This window comes from Ambystoma mexicanum, chromosome 2q, assembly GCF_040938575.1.
Source record: "Ambystoma mexicanum isolate Mex_15411 chromosome 2q, UKY_AmexF1_1, whole genome shotgun sequence".
NCBI lineage: Eukaryota > Metazoa > Chordata > Amphibia > Caudata > Ambystomatidae > Ambystoma > Ambystoma mexicanum.
Window position 1 is genome coordinate 1,349,763,480 of NC_090924.1, and position 24,624 is coordinate 1,349,788,103.

General features: G+C 49.2%; 1 protein-coding gene across 6 annotated transcripts in view; it reads left to right on the forward strand.

Moving 5' to 3' along the window:
* The window catches only part of CNOT10 (CCR4-NOT transcription complex subunit 10), a 1,248,840-nt gene that overhangs the window by 155,780 nt on the left and 1,068,436 nt on the right, over positions 1 to 24,624 (forward strand). For 3 of the 6 annotated variants that reach the window (XM_069648813.1, XM_069648814.1, XM_069648818.1), the window contains exons 5-6: positions 16,349 to 16,372; positions 17,165 to 17,239. The exons of 2 other annotated variants lie outside the window; for them this stretch is intronic. In XM_069648813.1, coding sequence (XP_069504914.1) covers positions 16,349 to 16,372; positions 17,165 to 17,239 — 99 coding nt within the window. The remainder of the gene's footprint in view (positions 1 to 16,348; positions 16,373 to 17,164; positions 17,240 to 24,624) is intronic. One more of the 6 variants, XM_069648815.1, reaches the window with a different exon arrangement.

Sequence of the window (24,624 nt, forward strand, 5' to 3'; positions counted from 1 at the left end):
TCTGGCACTCATTCGCTCTCGCTCTCTCTCTGGCACTCATTCGCTCTCTCTCTGGCACTCATTCGCTCTCTCTCTGGCACTCATTCGCTCTCTCTCTGGCACTCATTCGCTCGCTCTCTCTCTCTCTCTCTCTGGCACTCATTCGCTCGCTCTCTCTCTCTCTCTCTCTGGCACTCATTCGCTCGCTCTCTCTCTCTCTCTCTCTCTGGCACTCATTCGCTCGCTCTCTCTCTCTCTCTCTCTGGCACTCATTCGCTCTCTCTCTCTCTCTCTCTGGCACTCATTCGCTCTCTCTCTCTCTCTCTCTCCTGGCACTCATTCGCTCTCTCTCTCTCTCTCTGGCACTCATTCTCTCTCTCTGGCACTCATTCTCTCTCTCTCTCTCTCTCTCTCTGGCACTCATTCTCTCTCTCTCTCTCTCTGGCACTCATTCTCTCTCTCTCTCTGGCACTCATTCGCTCTCTCTCTCTGGCACTCATTCGCTCTCTCTCTCTCTGGCACTCATTCTCTCTCTCTCTCTCTGGCACTCATTCGCTTTCTCTCTCTCTGGCACTCATTCGCTCTCTCTCTCTCTGGCACTCTTTCTCTCTCTCTTTCTCTCTGGCACTCTTTCTCTCTCTCTTTCTCTCTGGCACTCTTTCTCTCCCTCTCTTTCTCTCTGGCACTCTTTCTCTCTCTCTCTTTCTCTCTGGCACTCTTTCTCTCTCTCTCTTTCTCTCTGGCACTCTTTCTCTCTCTTTCTCTCTGGCACTTTCTCTCTCTTTCTCTCTGGCACTCTTTCTCTCTCTCGCTTTCTATCTGGCACTCATTCTCTCTCTCTGGCACTCATTCGCTCTCTCTCTCTCTCTCTCTCTGGCACTCATTCGCTCGCTCTCTCTCTCTGGCACTCATTCGCTCTCTCTGGCACTCATTCGCTCTCTTTCTCTGGCACTCATTCTCTCCCTTTCTCTCTGGCACTCATTCTCTCCCTTTCTCTCTCTGGCACTCATTCTCTCTCTATCTCTCTCTCTGGCACTCATTCTCTCTCTTTCTCTCTCTCTGGCACTCATTCTCTCTCTTTCTCTCTCTCTGGCACTCATTCTCTCTCTTTCTCTCTCTCTGGCACTCATTCTCTCTCTCTGGCACTCATTCTCTCTCTTTCTCTCTCTCTGGCACTCATTCTCTCTTTCTCTCTGGCACTCATTCTCTCTTTCTCTCTGGCACTCATTCTCTCTCTTTCTCTCTAGCACTCATTCTCTCTTTCTCTCTAGCACTCATTCGCTCTCTCTCTGGCACTCATTCGCTCTCTCTCTGGCACTCATTCGCTCTCTCTGGCACTCATTCTCTCTCTCTCTCTGGCACTCATTCTCTCTGGCACTCATTCTCTCTCTCGCTTTCTCTCTCTCTGGCACTCATTCTCTTTCTCTCTCTGGCACTCATTCTCTTTCTCTCTCTGGCACTCATTCTCTTTCTCTCTCTCTGGCACTCATTCTCTCTCGCTCTCTCTGGCACTCATTCTCTCTCTCTCTCTCTGGCACTCATTCTCTCTCTCTCTCTCTGGCACTCATTCTCTCTGTCTCTCTGGCACTCGCTCTCTCTGTCTCTCTGGCACTCGCTCTCTCTCTCTCTCTGGCACTCGCTCTCTCTCTCTCTCTGGCACTCGCTCTCTCTCTCTCTCTGGCACTCGCTCTCTCTCTCTCTCTGGCACTCGCTCTCTCTCTCTCTCTGGCACTCGCTCTCTCTCTCTCTCTGGCACTCGCTCTCTCTCTCTCTCTGGCACTCGCTCTCTCTCTCTCTCTGGCACTCGCTCTCTCTCTGGCACTCGTTCTCTCTCTGGCACTCGTTCTCTCTCTGGCACTCGTTCGCACTCTCTCTCTGGCACTCACTCGTGCTCTCTCTCTCTGGCACTCACTCGTGCTCTCTCTCTCTGGCACTCACTCGCGCTCTCTCTCTCTCTGGCACTCACTCGCGCTCTCTCTCTCTCTGGCACTCACTCGCGCTCTCTCTCTCTCTCTGGCACTCACTCGCGCTCTCTCTCTCTCTGGCACTCACTCGCGCTCTCTCTCTCTCTGGCACTCACTCGCGCTCTCTCTCTCTCTGGCACTCACTCGCGCTCTCTCTCTCTGGCACTCACTCGCGCTCTCTCTCTCTGGCACTCACTCGCGCTCTCTCTCTCTGGCACTCACTCGCGCTCTCTCTCTCTGGCACTCACTCGCGCTCTCTCTCTCTGGCACTCACTCGCGCTCTCTCTCTCTGGCACTCACTCGCGCTCTCTCTCTCTGGCACTCACTCGCGCTCTCTCTCTCTGGCACTCACTCGCGCTCTCTCTCTCTGGCACTCACTCGCGCTCTCTCTCTCTGGCACTCACTCGCGCTCTCTCTCTCTGGCACTCACTCGCGCTCTCTCTCTCTGGCACTCACTCGCGCTCTCTCTCTCTGGCACTCACTCGCGCTCTCTCTCTCTGGCACTCACTCGCGCTCTCTCTCTCTGGCACTCACTCGCGCTCTCTCTCTGGCACTCATTCTCTCTCTCTGGCACTCATTCTCTCTCTCTCTCTGGCACTCATTCTCTCTGGCACTCATTCTCTCTCTCTGGCACTCATTCTCTCTCTCTCTAGTTATTCTCTCTCTGGCACTCATTCTCTCTCTCTCTGGCACTCATTCTCTCTCTCTCTCTCTCTCTCTCTCTCTGGCACTCATTCTCTCTCTCTCTGGCACTCATTCTCTCTGGCACTCATTCTCTCTCTCTCTAGTTATTCTCTCTCTGGCACTCATTCTCTCTGGCTCTCTCTGGCACTCATTCACTCTCTCTCTGGCACTCATTCACTCTCTCTCTCTGGCACTCATTCACTCTCTCTCTCTGGCACTCATTCACTCTCTCTCTCTCTGGCACTCATTCACTCTCTCTCTCTGGCACTCATTCACTCTCTCTCTCTGGCACTCATTCACTCTCTCTCTCTGGCACTCATTCTCTCTCTCTGGCACTCATTCTCTCTCTCTCTGGCACTCATTCTCTCTCTCTCTGGCACTCATTCTCTCTCTCTCTGGCACTCATTCTCTCTCTCTCTGGCACTCATTCTCTCTCTCTGGCACTCATTCTCTCTCTCTCTGGCACTCATTCTCTCTCTCTCTGGCACTCATTCTCTCTCTCTCTGGCACTCATTCTCTCTCTCTCTCTCTCTCTCTGGCACTCATTCTCTCTCTCTCTCTGGCACTCATTCTCTCTCTCTCTCTCTGGCACTCATTCTCTCTCTCTCTCTCTGGCACTCATTCTCTCTCTCTCTCTGGCACTCATTCTCTCTCTCTCTGGCACTCATTCTCTCTCTCTCTCTGGCACTCATTCTCTCTCTCTCTCTGGCACTCATTCTCCCTCTCTCTCTGGCACTCATTCTCCCTCTCTCTCTGGCACTCATTCTCTCTCTCTGGCACTCATTCTCTCTCTCTGGCACTCATTCTCTCTCTCTCTCTGGCACTCATATTCTCTCTCTCTCTCTCTCTCTCTGGCACTCATTCTCTCTCTCTCTCTCTGGCACTCATTCGCTCTCTCTCTGGCACTCATTCGCTCTCTCTCTGGCACTCATTCGCTCTCTCTCTCTGGCACTCATTCGCTCGCTCTCTCTCTCTCTCTGGCACTCATTCGCTCGCTCTCTCTGGCACTCATTCGCTCTCTCTCTCTCTCTCTCTCTCGCACTCATTCGCTCGCTCTCTCTCTCTCTCTGGCACTCATTCGCGCGCTCTCTCTCTCGCTCTCTGGCACTCATTCGCTCGCTCTCTCTCTCTCTCTCTGGCACTCATTCGCTCGCTCTCTCTCTCTCTCTCTGGCACTCATTCGCTCTCTCTCTCTCTCTGGCACTCATTCGCTCTCTCTCTCTCTCTCTCTGGCACTCATTCTCTCTCTCTCTGGCACTCATTCTCTCTCTCTCTGGCACTCATTCTCTCTCTCTCTCTCTGTCTGGCACTCATTCGCTCTCTCTCTCTCTCGCTGGCACTCATTCGCTCTCTCTCTCTGGCACTCATTCGCTCTCTCTTTCTCTCTGGCACTCATTCTCTCTCTTTCTCTCTGGCACTCATTCTCTCTCTCTCTGGCACTCATTCTCTTTCTCTCTCTGGCACTCATTCGCTCTCTCTCTCTCTGGCACTCATTCTCTCTCTCTCTCTCTCTCTCTCTGGCACTCATTCTCTCTCTCTCTGGCACTCATTCTCTTTCTCTCTCTCTCTCTGGCACTCATTCTCTCTCTCTCTCTCTGGCACTCATTCTCTCTCTCTCTTTCTCTCTCTCTCTGGCACTCATTCTCTCTCTCTGGCACTCATTCTCTCTCTCTCTCTGGCACTCATTCTCTCTCTCTCTCTCTCTCTCTCTGGCACTCATTCTCTCTCTCTCTGGCACTCATTCTCTTTCTCTCTCTCTCTCTGGCACTCATTCTCTCTCTCTCTCTCTGGCACTCATTCTCTCTCTCTCTGGCACTCATTCTCTCTCTCTCTGGCACTCATTCTCTCTCTCTCTGGCACTCATTCTCTCTCTCTCTGGCACTCATTCTCTCTCTCTCTGGCACTCATTCTCTCTCTCTGGCACTCATTCTCTCTCTCTGGCACTCATTCTCTCTCTCTCTGGCACTCATTCTCTCTCTCTCTGGCACTCATTCTCTCTCTCTCTCTCTGGCACTCATTCTCTCTCTCTCTCTCTGGCACTCATTCTCTCTCTCTCTGGCACTCATTCTTTCTCTCTCTGGCACTCATTCGCTCTCCTCTGGCACTCATTCTCTTTCTCTCTCTCTCTCTCTGGCACTCATTCTCTCTCTCTGGCACTCATTCGCTCTCTCTCTCTGGCACTCATTCGCTCTCTCTCTCTGGCACTCATTCGCTCTCTCTCTCTGGCACTCATTCGCTCTCTCTCTCTGGCACTCATTCGCTCTCTCTCTCTGGCACTCATTCGCTCTCTCTCTCTGGCACTCATTCGCTCTCTCTCTCTGGCACTCATTCGCTCTCTCTCTCTGGCACTATTCGCTCTCTCTCTGTGGCACTCATTCGCTCTCTCTCTCTGGCACTCATTCGCTCTCTCTCTGTGGCACTCATTCGCTCTCCTCTCTGGCACTCATTCGCTCTCTCTCTGTGGCACTCATTCGCTCTCTCTCTGTGGCACTCATTCGCTCTCTCTCTGTGGCACTCATTCGCTCTCTCTCTGTGGCACTCATTCGCTCTCTCTCTGTGGCACTCATTCGCTCTCTCTCTGTGGCACTCATTCGCTCTCTCTCTGTGGCACTCATTCGCTCTCTCTCTGTGCACTCATTCGCTCTCTCTCTGTGGCACTCATTCGCTCTCTCTCTGTGGCACTCATTCGCTCTCTCTCTCTGGCACTCATTCGCTCTCTCTCTCTGGCACTCATTCGCTCTCTCTGGCACTCATTCGCTCTCTCTCTGTGGCACTCATTCGCTCTCTCTCTGTGGCACTCATTCGCTCTCTCTCTGTGGCACTCATTCGCTCTCTCTCTGTGGCACTCATTCGCTCTCTCTCTGTGGCACTCATTCGCTCTCTCCTGTGGCACTCATTCTCTCTCTCTTTCTCTCTGGCACTCATTCTCTCTCTCTTTCTCTCTGGCACTCATTCTCTCTGGCACTCATTCTCTCTGGCACTCATTCTCTCTGGCACTCATTCTCTCTGGCACTTTCTCTCTCTGGCACTCATTCTCTTTCTCTCTCTCTGGCACTCATTCTCTTTCTCTCTCTCTGGCACTCATTCTCTTTCTCTCTCTCTGGCACTCATTCTCTCTCTCTCTCTCTGGCACTCATTCTCTCTCTCTCTCTGGCACTCATTCTCTCTGTCTCTCTCTCTGGCACTCATTCTCTCTGTCTCTCTCTCTGGCACTCATGCTCTCTCTCTCTCTCTCTGGCACTCATGCTCTCTCTCTCTCTCTCTGGCACTCGCTCTCTCTCTCTCTCTGGCACTCGCTCTCTCTCTCTCTGGCACTCGCTCTCTCTCTCTCTGGCACTCGCTCTCTCTCTCTCTCTCTGGCACTCGCTCTCTCTCTCTCTCTGGCACTCGCTCTCTCTCTCTCTGGCACTCGCTCTCTCTCTCTCTCTCTGGCACTCGCTCTCTCTCCTCTCTGGCACTCGCTCTCTCTCTCTCTCTGGCACTCGCTCTCGTTCTCTCTCTGGCACTCGTTCTCTCTCTGGCACTCGTTCTCTCTCTGGCACTCATTCTCTCTCTCTTTCTCTCTGGCACTCATTCTCTCTGGCACTCATTCTCTCTGGCACTCATTCTCTCTGGCACTCATTCTCTCTCTCGCTTTCTCTCTCTCTGGCACATCATTCTCTCTTTCTCTCTCTGGCACTCATTCTCTTTCTCTCTCTCTGGCACTCATTCTCTTTCTCTCTCTCTGGCACTCATTCTCTTTCTCTCTCTCTGGCACTCATTCTCTCTCTCTCTCTCTCTGGCACTCATTCTCTCTCTCTCTCTCTCTGGCACTCATTCTCTCTCTCTCTCTGGCACTCATTCTCTCTGTCTCTCTCTCTGGCACTCATGCTCTCTCTCTCTCTCTCTGGCACTCGCTCTCTCTCTCTCTCTGGCACTCGCTCTCTCTCTCTCTGGCACTCGCTCTCTCTCTCTCTCTGGCACTCGCTCTCTCTCTCTCTCTCTGGCACTCGCTCTCTCTCTCTCTCTGGCACTCGCTCTCTCTCTCTCTCTGGCACTCGCTCTCTCTCTCTCTCTCTGGCACTCGTTCTCTCTCTGGCACTCGTTCTCTCTCTGGCACTCGTTCTCTCTCTGGCACTCGTTCGCTCTCTGGCACTCGTTCGCTCTCTCTCTCTCTGGCACTCATTCTCTCTCTCTCTGGCACTCATTCTCTCTCTCTCTCTCTCTCTCTGGCACTCATTCTCTCTCTCTGGCACTCATTCTCTCTGGCACTCATTCTCTCTCTCTCTAGTTATTCTCTCTCTGGCACTCATTCTCTCTCTCTCTGGCACTCATTCTCTCTCTCTCTCTCTCTCTCTCTCTCTGGCACTCATTCTCTCTCTCTCTGGCACTCATTCTCTCTGGCACTCATTCTCTCTCTCTAGTTATTCTCTCTCTGGCACTCATTCTCTCTCTCTCTGGTTATTCTCTCTCTGGCACTCTCTCTCTCTGGCACTCATTCACTCTCTCTCTCTGGCACTCATTCTCTCTCTCTCTGGCACTCATTCTCTCTCTCTCTGGCACTCATTCTCTCTCTCTCTGGCACTCATTCTCTCTCTCTCTGGCACTCATTCTCTCTCTCTCTCTCTCTGGCACTCATTCTCTCTCTCTCTCTCTCTGGCACTCATTCTCTCTCTCTCTCTGGCACTCATTCTCTCTCTCTCTCTGGCACTCATTCTCTCTCTCTCTCTCTCTGGCACTCATTCTCTCTCTCTCTCTGGCACTCATTCTCTCTCTCTCTGGCACTCATTCTCTCTCTCTCTCTGGCACTCGTTCTCTCTCTCTCTCTGGCACTCATTCTCTCTCTCTCTCTGGCACTCATTCTCTCTCTCTCTGGCACTCATTCTCTCTCTCTCTGGCACTCATTCTCTCTCTCTCTCTCTCTCTCTGGCACTCATTCTCTCTCTCTCTCTCTCTCTCTGGCACTCATTCTCTCTCTCTCTCTCTGGCACTCATTCGCTCTCTCTCTGGCACTCATTCGCTCTCTCTCTCTGGCACTCATTCGCTCTCTCTCTGGCACTCATTCGCTCTCTCTCTCTGGCACTCATTCGCTCGCTCTCTCTCTCTCTCTCTGGCACTCATTCGCTCTCTCTCTCTCTCTCTCTGGCACTCATTCGCTCGCTCTCTCTCTCTCTCTCTCTGGCACTCATTCGCTCGCTCTCTCTCTCTCTCTCTCTGGCACTCATTCGCTCTCTCTCTCTCTCTCTCTGGCACTCATTCTCTCTCTCTCTGGCACTCATTCTCTCTCTCTCTCTCTCTCTCTGGCACTCATTCTCTCTCTCTCTCTCTCTCTGGCACTCATTCGCTCTCTCTCTCTGGCACTCATTCGCTCTCTCTCTCTGGCACTCATTCGCTCTCTCTCTCTGGCACTCATTCTCTCTCTCTCTCTCTGGCACTCATTCTCTCTCTCTCTCTCTGGCACTCATTCGCTTTCTCTCTCTCTGGCACTCATTCGCTCTCTCTCTCTCTGCACTCTCTTCTCTCTCTCTCTTCTCTCTGGCACTCTTTCTCTCTCTCTCTTTCTCTCTGGCACTCTTTCTCTCTCTCTCTTTCTCTCTGGCACTCTTTCTCTCTCTCTCTTTCTCTCTGGCACTCTTTCTCTCTCTCTCTTTCTCTCTGGCACTCTTTCTCTCTCTTTCTCTCTGGCACTCTTTCTCTCTCTTTCTCTCTGGCACTCTTTCTCTCTCTCGCTTTTCTATCTGGCACTCATTCTCTCTCTCTGGCACTCATTCGCTCTCTCTCTCTCTCTCTCTCTGGCACTCATTCGCTCGCTCTCTCTCTCTCTCTCTCTCTGGCACTCATTCGCTCTCTCTCTCTCTCTCTCTCTCTCTGGCACTCATTCGCTCTCTCTCTGGCACTCATTCGCTCTCTCTCTCTGGCACTCATTCGCTCTTTCTCTGGCACTCATTCTCTCCCTTTCTCTCTGGCACTCATTCTCTCCCTTTCTCTCTCTCTGCACTCATTCTCTCTCTATCTCTCTCTCTGGCACTCATTCTCTCTCTTTCTCTCTCTCTGGCACTCATTCTCTCTCTTTCTCTCTCTCTGGCACTCATTCTCTCTCTTTCTCTCTCTCTGGCACTCATTCTCTCTCTCTGGCACTCATTCTCTCTCTTTCTCTCTCTCTGGCACTCATTCTCTCTTTCTCTCTGGCACTCATTCTCTCTCTTTCTCTCTAGCACTCATTCTCTCTTTCTCTCTAGCACTCATTCTCTCTCTCTCTGGCACTCATTCGCTCTCTCTCTGGCACTCATTCGCTCTCTCTGGCACTCATTCTCTCTCTCTCTCTGGCACTCATTCTCTCTGGCACTCATTCTCTCTGGCACTCATTCTCTCTCTCGCTTTCTCTCTCTCTGGCACTCATTCTCTCTTTCTCTCTCTGGCACTCATTCTCTTTCTCTCTCTCTGGCACTCATTCTCTTTCTCTCTCTCTGGCACTCATTCTCTCTCTCTCTCTCTGGCACTCATTCTCTCTCTCTCTCTCTGGCACTCATTCTCTCTCTCTCTCTCTGGCACTCATTCTCTCTCTATCTCTGGCACTCATTCTCTCTGTCTCTCTCTCTGGCACTCGCTCTCTCTCTCTCTCTGGCACTCGCTCTCTCTCTCTCTCTGACGCTCTCTCTCTCTGGCTCTCTCTCTGGCACTCGCTCTCTCTCTCTCTGGCACTCGCTCTCCTCTCTCTGGCACTCGCTCTCTCTCTCTGGCACTCGCTCTCTCTCTCTCTGGCACTTCTCTCTCTCTGCACTCATTCTCTCTCTGGCACTCGTTCTCTCTCTGGCACTCTTCTCTCTCTGGCACTCGTTCTCTCTCTGGCATCGCTCTCTCTCTCTGGCACTCACTCGCGCTCTCTCTCTCTCTGGCACTCACTCGCGCTCTCTCTCTCTCTGGCACTCACTCGCGCTCTCTCTCTCTCTGGCACTCACTCGCGCTCTCTCTCTCTCTGGCACTCACTCGCGCTCTCTCTCTCTCTGGCACTCACTCGCGCTCTCTCTCTCTCTGGCACTCACTCGCGCTCTCTCTCTCTCTGGCACTCACTCGCGCTCTCTCTCTCTCTGGCACTCACTCGCGCTCTCTCTCTCTGGCACTCACTCGCGCTCTCTCTCTCTGGCACTCACTCGCGCTCTCTCTCTCTGGCACTCACTCGCGCTCTCTCTCTCTGGCACGCACTCGCGCTCTCTCTCTCTGGCACTCACTCGCGCTCTCTCTCTCTGGCACTCACTCGCGCTCTCTCTCTCTGGCACTCATTCTCTCTCTCTCTCTGGCACTCATTCTCTCTCTCTGGCACTCATTCTCTCTCTCTCTGGCACTCATTCTCTCTCTCTCTCTCTCTCTCTCTCTCTCTCTGGCACTCATTCTCTCTCTCTGGCACTCATTCTCTCTCTCTCTAGTTATTCTCTCTCTGGCACTCATTCTCTCTCTCTCTGGCACTCATTCTCTCTCTCTCTCTCTCTCTCTCTCTCTCTCTCTGGCACTCATTCTCTCTCTCTCTCTCTCTCTCTCTCTCTCTGGCACTCATTCTCTCTCTCTGGCACTCATTCTCTCTCTCTCTAGTTATTCTCTCTCTGGCACTCATTCTCTCTCTCTCTGGCACTCATTCTCTCTCTCTCTCTCTCTCTCTCTCTCTGGCACTCATTCTCTCTCTCTCTGGCACTCATTCTCTCTGGCACTCATTCTCTCTCTCTCTAGTTATTCTCTCTCTGGCACTCATTCTCTCTCTCTGGTTATTCTCTCTCTGGCACTCATTCTCTCTGGCTCTCTCTGGCACTCATTCACTCTCTCTCTGGCACTCATTCACTCTCTCTCTCTCTGGCACTCATTCACTCTCTCTCTCTGGCACTCATTCACTCTCTCTCTCTGGCACTCATTCATTCTCTCTCTCTGGCACTCATTCATTCTCTCTCTCTGGCACTCATTCTCTCTCTCTGGCACTCATTCTCTCTCTCTCTGGCACTCATTCTCTCTCTCTCTGGCACTCATTCTCTCTCTCTCTGGCACTCATTCTCTCTCTCTCTGGCACTCATTCTCTCTCTCTCTGGCACTCATTCTCTCTCTCTCTGGCACTCATTCTCTCTCTCTCTGGCACTCATTCTCTCTCTCTCTGGCACTCATTCTCTCTCTCTCTGGCACTCATTCTCTCTCTCTCTGGCACTCATTCTCTCTCTCTCTGGCACTCATTCTCTCTCTCTCTCTCTCTCTCTGGCACTCATTCTCTCTCTCTCTCTGGCACTCATTCTCTCTCTCTCTCTGGCACTCATTCTCTCTCTCTCTCTGGCACTCATTCTCTCTCTCTCTGGCACTCATTCTCTCTCTCTCTGGCACTCATTCTCTCTCTCTCTGGCACGCATTCTCTCTCTCTCTCTGGCACGCATTCTCTCTCTCTCTCTGGCACTCATTCTCCCTCTCTCTCTGGCACTCATTCTCTCTCTCTGGCACTCATTCTCTCTCTCTCTGGCACTCATTCTCTCTCTCTCTCTCTCTCTCTCTGGCACTCATTCTCTCTCTCTCTCTCTCTCTCTGGCACTCATTCGCTCTCTCTCTGGCACTCATTCGCTCTCTCTCTGGCACTCATTCGCTCTCTCTCTGGCACTCATTCGCTCTCTCTCTGGCACTCATTCGCTCTCTCTCTCTGGCACTCATTCGCTCGCTCTCTCTCTCTCTCTCTGGCACTCATTCGCTCGCTCTCTCTCTCTCTCTCTGGCACTCATTCGCTCTCTCTCTCTCTCTCTCTCTCTGGCACTCATTCGCTCGCTCTCTCTCTCTCTCTCTCTGGCACTCATTCGCTCGCTCTCTCTCTCTCTCTCTGGCACTCATTCGCTCGCTCTCTCTCTCTCTCTCTGGCACTCATTCGCTCGCTCTCTCTCTCTCTCTCTGGCACTCATTCGCTCTCTCTCTCTCTGGCACTCATTCGCTCTCTCTCTCTCTCTCTCTGGCACTCATTCTCTCTCTGGCACTCATTCTCTCTCTCTCTGGCACTCATTCTCTCTCTCTCTCTCTCTCTGGCACTCATTCGCTCGCTCTCTCTCTCTCTCTGGCACTCATTCGCTCGCTCTCTCTCTCTCTCTCTGGCACTCATTCGCTCTCTCTCTCTCTGGCACTCATTCGCTCTCTCTCTCTCTCTCTCTGGCACTCATTCTCTCTCTGGCACTCATTCTCTCTCTCTCTGGCACTCATTCTCTCTCTCTCTCTCTCTCTGGCACTCATTCGCTCTCGCTCTCTCTCTCTGGCACTCATTCGCTCTCTCTTTCTCTCTGGCACTCATTCTCTCTCTCTCTCTCTGGCACTCATTCTCTCTTTCTCTCTCTCTCTGGCACTCATTCTCTCTTTCTCTCTCTCTCTGGCACTCATTCTCTCTTTCTCTCTCTCTCTGGCACTCATTCTCTCTCTCTCTGGCACTCATTCTCTCTCTCTCTCTCTCTGGCACTCATTCTCTCTCTCTCTCTCTCTCTCTCTCTGGCACTCATTCTCTCTCTCTCTGGCACTCATTCTCTTTCTCTCTCTCTCTCTGGCACTCATTCTCTCTCTCTCTCTCTGGCACTCATTCTCTCTCTCTCTCTGGCACTCATTCTCTCTCTCTGGCACTCATTCTCTCTCTCGCTTTCTCTCTGGCACTCATTCTCTTTCTCTCTGGCACTCATTCTCTTTCTCTCTGGCACTCATTCTCTCTCTGGCACTCATTCTCTCGCTTTCTCTCTGGCACTCATTCTCTCTCTGGCACTCATTCTCTCCTTCTCTCTGGCACTCATTCTCTCCTTCTCTCTGGCACTCATTCTCTCCTTCTCTCTGGCACTCATTCGCTCGCTCTCTCTGGCACTCATTCGCTCGCTCTCTCTGGCACTCATTCGCTCGCTCTCTCTGGCACTCATTCGCTCGCTCTCTCTGGCACTCATTCGCTCGCTCTCTCTGGCACTCATTCGCTCGCTCTCTCTGGCACTCATTCGCTCGCTCTCTCTGGCACTCATTCGCTCGCTCTCTCTGGCACTCATTCTCTCTGGCATTCTCTCTCTCTCTCTCTGGCATTCTCTCTCTCTCTCTCTCTCTCTCTCTGGAACTCATTCTCTCTCTCTCTCTCTGGCACTCATTCTATCTCTCTCTCTCTGGCACTCATTCTCTCTCTCTCTCTGGCACTCATTCTCTCTCTCTGGCACTCATTCTCTCTCTCTGGCTCTCTCTGGCACTCATTCTCTCTCTCTCTCTCTCTGGCACTCATTCTCTCTCTCTCTCTGGCACTCATTCTCTCTCTTTCTCTCTGGCACTCATTCTCTCTTTCTCTCTGGCATTCTCTCTCTCTCTTTCTCTCTGGCACTCATTCTCTCTCTCTCTGGCACTCATTCGCTCTTTCTCTCTGGCACTCATTCTCTCTTTCTCTCTGGCACTCATTCTCTCTCTCTCTCTGGCACTCATTCGCTCTTTCTCTCTGGCATTCTCTCTCTCTCTGGCATTCGCTCTCTCTCTCTCTCTGGCATTCTCTCTCTCTCTCTCTCTCTGGCACTCATTCGCTCTCTCTCTCTGGCACTCATTCGCTCTCTCTCTCTCTGGCACTCATTCGCTCTCTCTCTCTCTGGCACTCATTCGCTCTCTCTCTCTCTGGCACTCATTCGCTCGCTCTCTCTCTGGCACTCATTCGCTCTCTCTGGCACTCATTCTCTCTCTCTCTCTGGCACTCATTCTCTCTCTCTCTCTGGCACTCATTCTCTCTCTCTCTCTCTCTCTGGCACTCATTCTCTCTCTCTCTGGCACTCATTCTCTCTCTCTCTCTGGCACTCATTCTCTCTCTCTCTCTCTGGCACTCATTCTCTCTCTCTCTCTCTCTGGCACTCATTCTCTCTCTCTCTCTCTCTCTCTGGCACTCATTCTCTCTCTCTCTCTCTCTGGCACTCATTCTCTCTCTCTCTCTCTGGCACTCATTCGCTCTTTCTCTCTGGCACTCATTCTCTCTTTCTCTCTGGCACTCATTCTCTCTCTCTCTCTGGCACTCATTCTCTCTCTCTCTCTGGCACTCATTCTCTCTCTCTCTGGCACTCATTCTCTCTCTCTCTCTCTGGCACTCATTCGCTCTTTCTCTCTGGCACTCATTCTCTCTTTCTCTCTGGCACTCATTCTCTCTCTCTCTCTGGCATTCTCTCTCTCTCTCTCTCTCTGGCATTCTCTCTCTCTCTGGCATTCTCTCTCTCTCTCTCTCTGGCACTCATTCGCTCTCTCTCTCTGGCACTCATTCGCTCTCTCTCTGGCACTCATTCGCTCTCTCTCTGGCACTCATTCGCTCTCTCTCTGGCACTCATTCGCTCTCTCTCTGGCACTCATTCGCTCTCTCTCTGTGGCACTCATTCGCTCTCTCTCTGTGGCACTCATTCGCTCTCTCTCTGTGGCACTCATTCGCTCTCTCTCTGTGGCACTCATTCGCTCTCTCTCTGTGGCACTCATTCGCTCTCTCTCTGTGGCACTCATTCGCTCTCTCTCTGTGGCACTCATTCGCTCTCTCTCTGTGGCACTCATTCGCTCTCTCTCTTTCTCTCTGGCACTCATTCGCTCTCTCTCTTTCTCTCTGGCACTCATTCTCTCTCTCGCTTTCTCTCTGGCACTCATTCTCTCTCTCGCTTTCTCTCTGGCACTCATTCTCTCTCTCGCTTTCTCTCTGGCACTCATTCTCTCTCTCGCTTTCTCTCTGGCACTCATTCTCTCTCTCGCTTTCTCTCTGGCACTCATTCTCTCTCTCGCTTTCTCTCTGGCACTCATTCTCTCTCTCGCTTTCTCTGGCACTCATTCTCTCTCTCGCTTTCTCTCTGGCACTCATTCTCTCTCTCGCTTTCTCTCTGGCACTCATTCGCTTTCTCTCTCGCTTTCTCTCTGGCACTCATTCGCTCTCTCTGGCACTCATTCGCTCTCTCTCTCTCTCTCTGGCACTCATTCTCTTTCTCTTTCTCTTTCTCACAGGGTTACTTTGCTGACCCTGCCACACTGCCTAGAAACCACTTAAATTGATTGTTTCAACTTGCGATATTAAGTTCCTAAGTTGTCCCAGGCTCCTGAACACGATTTGTCTTTTAGTGTCTTGATCTTAGAACCTAGAAGTCTATTAATGCCTTTTTTTGTAGGTGCTATAGGATTTGTGCCACTAACCAGGTTAGATTTGTCTTCTGGCAATTGTATTATGTTACAGCAATTACCAGTAGAACTAGGCTAATTAAAGCTGCCTAATATACAAGTAGTGGACAGTTTAGAACAGCTGTTTAACCCATTTTAATAACTTAACCAGTGTTATTTTGATGATGGCCTTACACAATTCCCATCTTGCTTTGTGGGTCATTTCAGATATACGATGGACGTATAAGTAACTTGTCAAAAGACCAAAAAGGTCTACTTGCTGAAACCAGTCCACGTCTGAAAATTAAAATTTGGGATTTCATCTGATCAATTTTTGAAAGGCAAAACTGTGGTCTAAAGCTTAACACATTTTGTAGCTTCTATTTGGATTTATTCCGCATGGTATGTACAGCACATTGCTATTTCTAGGTTATCATGTGCTCGAAGTGCATGTAGCAACTATCTAATGACCTTATACGTTTGTATGTTTATGCTTTCAATTATTTTGGATCGACAAACCTTAAATGAGCTATACAAGAGTTCAATGTGAGGCCTTTTCTGTTATGAATGAGCACAAGTAGTGTTAGTGCTGTACAGATCTGCTTTTTCATCTTTAAAAAAACATGTTATCTGTTAAACTAGCCCATTAGTTAGCCCATTAGTTAATGGGATCAGAAAACGTTTAAGGGTTTGTCAAAAGGGTGCTTAATCGGGCCCAAAGTTAATGTACAGAAGGTGCAAGACACTGCATTAATAGCGTTGACAGTAGTGATTGAGTTGTCTTACATATTCCAGAACCCAGAGAGTAATCTATTGTTTTGAATGGTATATTTTAACATAATTTCTCATTGTACCTTCCGCTCCATTGAATTAATTAACGTTTACTTGGCTGTGGATCATTCTAGTTTAACATGGCTGGTGTCAGACTAGTTTTAACTTCAGCTGTGTTTGGGCTGCTTTAATTGCTTAGACTGAGTTAAATACTATGCAGTCTTTGCTGTTGGCTGATCCATATCTTGCATTAGGAGTGATCATCCTGTTTAATTGTACATGTTTTCTTATTCAGGGTTCAAAAATGTGTACACGTCGCCAGCCATTGGCTAGTAATATTTGGCTCTTCGCGAGTAAGAAATGGTGTGCTTTATAGACTTGAGGTGCTAGTGATGTCTTTACATCTGCCAAGTAGCTTGAAACTTTGTTTACCCCCTATTCTACTGCATAACTAGGAAACCATTCTTGTCATCGACTTGAGCTGCATTCAAATTTTGCAAGGAAATCAGGTTTACCACAATTTTTCTAGTATTTTTGTAACGCATGTCTGGCTGCTTAATGTGTGTGTGCCCTACTGTAGATAATGATTTTACCCATTTGTGCATCTCTGGAGAAGTATATATGGGCCTTTATTGCGAAATATCACTGACTGTGTTCCCTTTGTATACTTGCACTTCTCTATGCATCAGAAGTACTTTCACATTTGAAATTGAGCGTAATGATGATGCTAAAATGCACAGGTTAAATTAAAATTTCAAATTACCTGTGTGCTTTCCTTTCAAAAGGATTGAATGACTGTTGCATGTGTTTTAAAAAGAAAGGTATTTAACATTTTATTCTATTCTGTTTTACAGTTACTTTGATTATCCGCAGGGAGGGTTAGTATTCCTTTTTTAATTGATGTATTTTTTTTTTCTTACTTTTTTTGTTTAAGGTTGCAACAAAATATTTTGAGCTCCCTGTGTGATGTATTTTAGGGAATCTCCATGCTTGATTTTGTATTGGCAGCTCCCACTGTGATGTCACTTCCTTTTTTTTCGCCTATGGCATCACTCTTTGCTACATTAAGACATCACATTGGGAACTGTTCTTCCTCTAGCAGTAGCACCTTGAGAATGCAAAGAATACGTTGGGAGTCAATGTTTGGCTAATTGAGATTTGATAAAATCGAATGTCAACTGAGGAATTGTAATTAAGTACAATGTGTTTAATACTAAAGAATGCTTCATTGCAATTACCTATCTGTTGAAGCAGATTTGCATCAAGATGTAAATTCTGTGGGCAGTGGCAAACCTTTCTGATAAAATTAATCCAATTGCTGTGTGTTTTGGGAGGGTATGGACGGGTCCTAATAAAGTATGGGGTTAGCATGTTCTAACATTATTAACTGGGGTATTTTTGCATGCATTGTGCAACTTTCTGGTTACAGTTAACATTGGAAACACATTTGCCTGTTAAATGTGCCGGTAACTTATAAAAGGAGTGCTGTATCTTTTTAAAACTCCTTATGCGGGAAGGTTGCCAACATGCGATGCTCCTGAATGTGTATAGCTTCTGCTGTGATTTGATTTTTAATATTCTTGGTTTTTTCACCCCTATCACTTATCAGCAGTTGTAATTTGTGGAAATTGTTTTCTTTTTTTGATGCTGTCTTTACGGCTGAAATTTAGGTAGACGTATTTGTCTGAAAACATCTAGACCGTCAGCCCAAAGCCCTAACGGATCAATTACACCAAACAGACGAGGTGAAAATTAACAGATATTAATCTTTGGGGTTGCCTTCTATGGCTCAGTGTTAACCACAGTGCAAACGTTTCTCCTTCACGTATCAGTCGTCAATTTGCTTGTTTATTTTTTTGGTGTAATCAAAATCTTTGCTCCAAATTTTTACCACTTTCAAATTTCATTTTGTATATTAAACCAGTTGATTTGCATGAATTATTAATTTGCAATGTAGAATATTTTTGCAACATGTATTGTTTTTTTATGCCATTTGTAGAGCTCTGTCCATAACCTGCTGAAGAAGGTGACAAATGGCTCTTAGTCGGTGGTGTGGGTCACAGGGTAGGCAGAGAATGGTTTCTAAAACCCAAGGAATGGAGCAGCAGTTGGTCTACAATGCTATAATGGTGTTGCTTGTTGGGCTTGGTTCTGTGTGTTCTGTCTTTTTCCCATCTGCTCCACTCCCTGAAAATCTTGCTTCCTGAAATGCGCTCTTCCTCCAACACAATTTGATATTAATGTTTTGAGCATGCTTCCTTTAAAATGTACTGGCTCTTAGTTGTATATTAAAATCTTGTCATTCCCTTTTGGTTAAATTCTTTACACCTTAAAGTGAATTGATCACAATTTCTGCAATGTCACTGCTGTCCCCTTACCTGGTGCTGTCATAGGCAAGGATTGAACAGACCACTCAAACGCAAATATAGGTTCTTATTCAGTCTTCATTTGAATAACAATCCAACCAATAGGAATGGTTTTGTCTGTGATCCCACGGAATAGGTTTGAGGATATCAGTGTATATAGGCTTTCTCTAGGCCTATGGACCTCACTCCTTTTGGTCAGGTCTGCCTCCTTGATGGAAAAGTGCCTTCATTCTTGTCCATTTGCTGTATTTTTTTTTTGTTTTTTTTTTTGCTACTCTGTTGTCAAGATGAATTGTTTATCCACTTCGATTCTCCTTCCATGTACTACCACCTCTTGGTTCGGATGTGGTCTGGTGTCAGGCAGTGGTGCACGAGACCCCCATGGAGCCCCCACCCTTGAAACAAGAACATTCTACTGAACGGCATTCTGAGTCTTAGCTGTCACCCGACAGTCTTTCCACCACTGTACACACTTCTTCAGGAGCAGATTTTGAAGACTGACACCCACTCCTTACCCTTCCTTCCCTCTTTCTCTTGGCTGTCATGCCTCTCGTCTTTTCTTCTGATTTATCCTTTACTCTTTGTTGCTCCAACATGTTTTCCTAGGAGCCTTCTCTTCACGGCCGTCTACCTTGCCCTGTTTTGCAGATGCTCTTTCTGTCCTTCGATGTTCTTATTTGATTCTTTGGCCTCACTCTGGTTGTTAAACCTACTTTCTACCCTTTCCTCCACGGCCTCGAATCTTGCAGACCTTTTCTCCTCTAATGCACTATATTCCCCTTCTCTGCACGTTCTCTGCCACCTCCCAACACACTCCTCCTCATCTTCGCTCTTTCGCCTCTTCTCTGCTTCCTACTCTACTTCACACCATCTCTGCATTGCCATGCTTAGATTTCCCCCTATCTCTCAATTCTATTAACGACTACACTTCCACTGGCTCGGCTTCCGTTTCAACCCTATGTGTGATTGGGCCTTTGACTTGTAATTGCCTCGGGTCAGATAAGCTGTTTTCTCCATGTGACCGGGTCCCGAGAGCGGGTATTTCTTCCGAGGCTATAATCCACGCGTCCACTTCATCTTAGAATTTTCCTGTGAGCAGCCGAAGTCTTTGCAACTGTTTGTGAAGGTTGTAATCTCATCTTTTGTCTCTGTAAGATTTCAATTTTCTAATGGATTGTGTACTCCTACAAATTCCTCATCTTTGATACACGGATATTCTGCTTCCAGTCTCGAAACCTTTCGATTCGACTTCACTGTGCTTCGTCGAGTCGGTGTGCTTCAGTGGTTCACATTTCCGCGCTCAGACGTGATGTTGATGATGGTATAAATAGCACGCACTGTGCCCGGTGCCTGTTATCTTTTCCTGCATGCACAGCACACTCTCAGACTGGTTTCACGCACCTCAGCGATTCCATCTACGCAATTCTTTTGAGTACTTAATGTATATTCTGAAGACCGGTTTTAAGTGATGTGTGGACTGTGACTCGAAGATGTCGACCATAGATCCACACAAACTGTCTCTAGTGCCTCGATTTGGTGCACAAAGTCATTCTATTCAGTCGGTTTTCGAATCTCCGTCCTCTACTCCTTTCGGAATCTTCTGAAAGCAGAAGTTTGGCAGGGGACCGCTCCAAAGACTCAAAGCGGTCGAGGTCTAGGAGCGATTTGTGTCATTCTTCATCTTCTCAAAGATTGAAGGGACAGCCTTGTTCTTAGTCTTCCGACTCCTCGCCAGACAAGAGACTGGTGAGTTTCCCTGATCAATCTGCCTCAGCAGCCGAATGGGAAAAGTTCTGTCAGAATTTTTTTTAAAACTGCTTCTCCTGGTCTTCCGAAGGCTACCAGTCCTACCCGTCTTCAGACGGTGGCAGTTAATCATTGAAGACTTAGACGTAGGCCTGTGTGTCCAAAAGCCTGAGTCAGAAGAGTATCATCAACTGTTTCGACCACAGGGGTGGCATCAAAGGCTTCTGTCACTTCATTATCGAAGGACTCTACATTGAAGCCATCAATGTCTACCTCAGATCCAACTTTGTTTTAAGCCACAGTCAAAGGACTTTATCACTTCTTTTCCATCCATCTTAAAGGAAGATAACGACATTTTACCCTTCGGGTATGAATGTTTTAGCACACCTATTTGTCCCTGAAGAGTTGATTTTTGAACAGTCTTGTTTTGAGAACTTAGTTACTTGCCTTAAGAAAGCAAGTGGTTTTGAGACCTTCTGTGAGGTAGAATTTGCCACACATGACAACTGCTAATCCATATGCAGCCTACAGGAGAGTTATGAACAAGGTCACTGACTATTTGGGTTGGGTGTGTCCTGCAAATGATAGTTCAGGATGACCTCACAGACATCCTTGATAAAGGCCCTCCAAAGGAACCGGTGTTTTCTTTTCGTTCAGCTCTGAAGAACACCATGTTGGAGAACTGGCAAAAGCCAGGCCCCACTCCAGCTTTGAATAAGGAGTTGGTGAGGCAATCTAGACCATCCATGGATCCTGACTTTCTCTCTGGGCACTCTACTCCAGCAAGTTTGGTGGTACAGGCGGCTACCTCTACTCTACAATGCAGCTGCTGACCCATCCATCCCACCTGATGTGAGATGACAATAAATTATATTTAAGACAAAAGTGTGTTTTGAATGAATTGTGTCCTCCAACGCATTCCACATCTTTGACATGTACTGTCCACAGCTGTGCACTTCGGAAACTTTTTCGGCAGAGGGTGTCCCACGTCGGGTCCATGTCCCTCGAGGGCCTCCGTCGAGTACGACGTCACATGTTATAAATAGGACGCACAGCGCCCCCGTACCCTCGAGGCAGACCCTCCATGATGCAAGTGGACTGGACACTTCCCCGAAGTGGAGTTTGTTAGACCTGAGCCTGGGACTCGTGCAGAGTCGTCTTATAGGAGACTCATGGCACGAGTCTGGGAGTATCTGGGCTGGTCTAGTCCTCCAGAAGACTTTGTGCAGGATGATCTGACGGACATCTTGAATCAAGATCTGTCCTCTGACCCCGTTTTACCATGTCATTCTACCTTACAGAAAAGGGTGGCAGCTGCTTGGCAGTCCCCAGAGTCTCTTCCGGCTGTGAATAAAAATCTCACTTAGAAATACCGCCCTTCCGTTAGCGACCCCAGCTATTTGTCTACTCACCCCACTCCTGAGAGTTTGGTGGTTCAGGCGGCTACAGCCATCTTGAGGCAGGCGGCGTACCCTACCATCCCTCTGGATAGGGACGACAAGTGCTTCGACGGTTGGGCTCGGAAGGTATTTTCTGCTGGGAGCATGGCCTTGAAATCGGCCAACTCCACGTGTGCCATGTCAAGGTTTTCACACAGTCTGTGGAATTGTTTCCTTGGTGGCTGAGCATATTCCCGAGGGGGATGAAAGGGATGGTTTCCTTGCTCTTGTGCAAGACGGCAAGGATGCAATGTGTGAATCCCTATAGTCGGGTTTGGATACGGCTGACAGTGTTAGCCGATCCATGGCTGCGAGCACCGTGATACACATATTTGCTTGGTTGCGGAAGTCTGGGTTTGCTCCGGATGTGCAGGCCCGTCTTCTCAACATGCCCTTTGATGGCGCACATTTATTTGGTAGCAAGGCTGACGAGAGCCTTGAGAGGTTGCAGACCTCAAAAGCTGCAGCGAAGACTTGCATCGTGGTGCCAGAGCTGCACAGGCAGCTGCCTCTTTGCCTTCAGGCACAGGCACTGCCGCAGCCGCTTCCAAACAGTCTCATGAAGCCATGTCCCATGGTTTGCAGGTTGGGGGCAGAGTATCTCAGCATCTCGAAAAATGGCGGGGCCATTACTTCAGATGCGTGGTTGTTGGATACAATAGCCCACGGCTACTGTCTTCCCTCCCTTCAGCGGCCTCATGACAGTCCACTGGGGAAACTGTCTTTGAAGCTTCCGGATCCGCTCCTTGCGCAGGAACTCTTGTCCCTGCTGGACAAAGCGCTATAGAACTTGTGCCTGTAGCGGAGAGGAACAAGGGATGGTATTCCCCTTATTTTCTGATCCCAAAGCAAGACTGGGGATTTAGACCCATCATGGACATGCATTGGTTGAACACACTTCTCAGGAAGGACAAGTTCAAGATGGTCACTCTTTCTCAAGTCCTCCAGGCCCTTCAACTTCAGGATTGGTTGGTGTCTCTGGACCTCAAGGATGCTTACTTCCATGTGCCAATTCATACCGCGCAAAGGAAGTACCTGAGGTTTGCGGGTGGCGACTCGCACTTTCAGTTTGGGGTCCTGCCGTTCAAATTGACCTCCGCCCGAGGGTCTTCACCAAGCTCGTGGTGGTGGCAGCGTACCTCAGGCGGTGGGGAGGGGAGATTCAGGTCTACCCCTACCTGGACGACTGGCTGATCCGGGCGTGCTTTCCCGAGCTAGCTTTGGATCATCTCGGTGTCTCCTGCTGCACCCTCCACAGGCTGGGCTTCTCCCTGAATTTCAAGAAGTCGCACCTGACACTTTCCCAACAGCTCCAGTACATCGGGGCTGTGCTGGATACATCCTTGGAAGTGTTTCCCTCCCAAGGTAAGGGCTCATCACATTATGCAGATGGTGGACAAGTTTCCACATGCCCAGAGTCTCCTGGCTTTCGAATTCTTAAGGTTGCTCGGCCTCATGGCTTCCTGCATTTTTCTGGTGCCAGGGGCCAGGCTGCGGATGAGATCCCTGCAATGGGTCCTCAAGATGCAGTGGTCGCAGTTCTCCGGCAAGATGACGGATCCTGTTCTGATGCCACGCTCGGTCTCCCAGGACCTTCTGTGGTGGGTGATCGAAGGGAACCTGATGACGGGGGAACTGTTTTGGCAACCGTGACTGGAGGTGACTGTAGTGACGGACGCGCCCCTCACAGGATGGGGCGCTCATGCCAACACCTTGCCCGCCAGCGGTCATTGGTCTCTGTCGGAGTCCAGACTCCACATCAATCTGTTGGAGCTGAGAGCCATCAGGCTAGCCCTGAAGGCTTTTCTGCCTTCGGTACTGGGGAAGAGTGTCCTCGGCATGACGGACAACACAGTGGCCATGCATTACCTCAACAAAAAAGGTGGGGCAGGGTTACTCCCATTGTGTAGAGGCAATGCAGCTCTGGGCTATCCAGCAGGAAATGTCAATCTCTGCAGTTCATCTGGGCGGCGTCAAAAATGTGGCGGCGTACGCTCTGAGTGAGCAGAGCACAGTCTCTTCTGAGTGGGAGTTGGCTATGGAAGTCCTTAAGGAAATCTTCGCCCTTTGGGGAACCCCTCAAGTGGATCTCTTTGCCACCAGTGTCACCCAGAAGTGCGAGAGATTTTGCTCAAATGAATATCCTCTAAGAGGAGCCTTGGGAGACGCGTTTGTGGTGGATTGGTCATTCCCACTGCTGTACGCGTTTCCTCCAGTCCCCGTCATTTTTAAGTGTTGCAGAGGTTACTGAGGTTTGATTCCCACATGATCCTCATTGATCCAGATTGGGCCAGGAGAGCATGGTACCCGGACCTTCTGGATATGTCCATCTGCCCTCCACGCCGTCTTCCCCACCGAGAGGATCTGCTCTCTCTCGGAGTGAGTGAGTGAGTGGGGTGGAGAGCAATTCAGGTTCTCTATCCAGAGGTCATGACTCTCAACCTTCACGCTTGGTTTCTGAAAGGTTCAGGTATGGATTGGGACCTCCCGGATGACGTGATGGAGGTGTTGCTTTCAGCCAGGCGGCCTGCAACAAAATCCCTGTACCGTTGCCTGAAGATCTGCTACTGATGCAGGGATCCACAATGTTGATCCTTTTTCAGTGCTCCATTCCTATGGGTTTGTCTTGCTTGCTTTCTTTGGCTCACAGGGGCCTTCAGGCGGGTTCCTTTAAAGGTTGCCTGGCGGCGCTGTCTATCTTTAAGTGCTCGTCTGAAGAAAGTTCTTTTAAGATTCCTTTGATTTTTCAGTTTCTTAAAGGGCGGACTAATGTATTCCCGCCGTCCCCTTTCCAGGTGCCTGTTAGGGATTTGAATTTGGTTGTCAGATTTCTCATGGATGCTCTGTTTGAACCTTTGCCCTCTTGTCCTTTGAGATTACTGTCCTTCAAGACTGTGTTCTTGGTTGCCGTTACTTCCGTTTGCAGAGTGAGTGAATTGCAGACACTTTCAGCTAAACCACCCTTACTGTGTTTCACAAGGACAGGGTTGTATTGCGAGTGCGTCCTTCTTTTCTACTAGTCTATGACTATCATTTGAATCAAAAGGTAGTTATTCGATCTTTCTACCCTCCTCACCCTGGTAAGGAAGAGGAGCATCTCCATCGGTTGGATCCTAGGAGAGCTCTTAGCCTTTACATTTCTTGGATGTCCAGGTTCAGAGTGGACGATCAACTCTTTGTAGGACACCGGTTGGGCCAGGCTGTTACCAAACGGACCTTGTCCAGGTGGATTATCCTTACCATTACGGAGTGTTACCGGTTGGCGGCGAAAGACCCTCCTGAAGGGTTGAGAGCTGATTCCACTTGGGGCGTGGCTACTTCCACCGCCCTCCAGCGGGGTGTTCCCATTAGGAATATTTGTGATGCCGCTACTTGGTCATCAATCCATACATTTGTAAAACATTATTCCCTGGATACGACCCAAGTCAGGAAATGGCCTTTGGGAAGGCGTTTCTTTATTCCGCAATCTAATTGGGTATTCTAAATTCTTTTCCCTCCTCTAATTACTGGTACTGCTTTGGGAGTCTTGTCAAAGATGTGGAATGCGTTGGAGGACACAATCCATTCGAAGAACAAGTT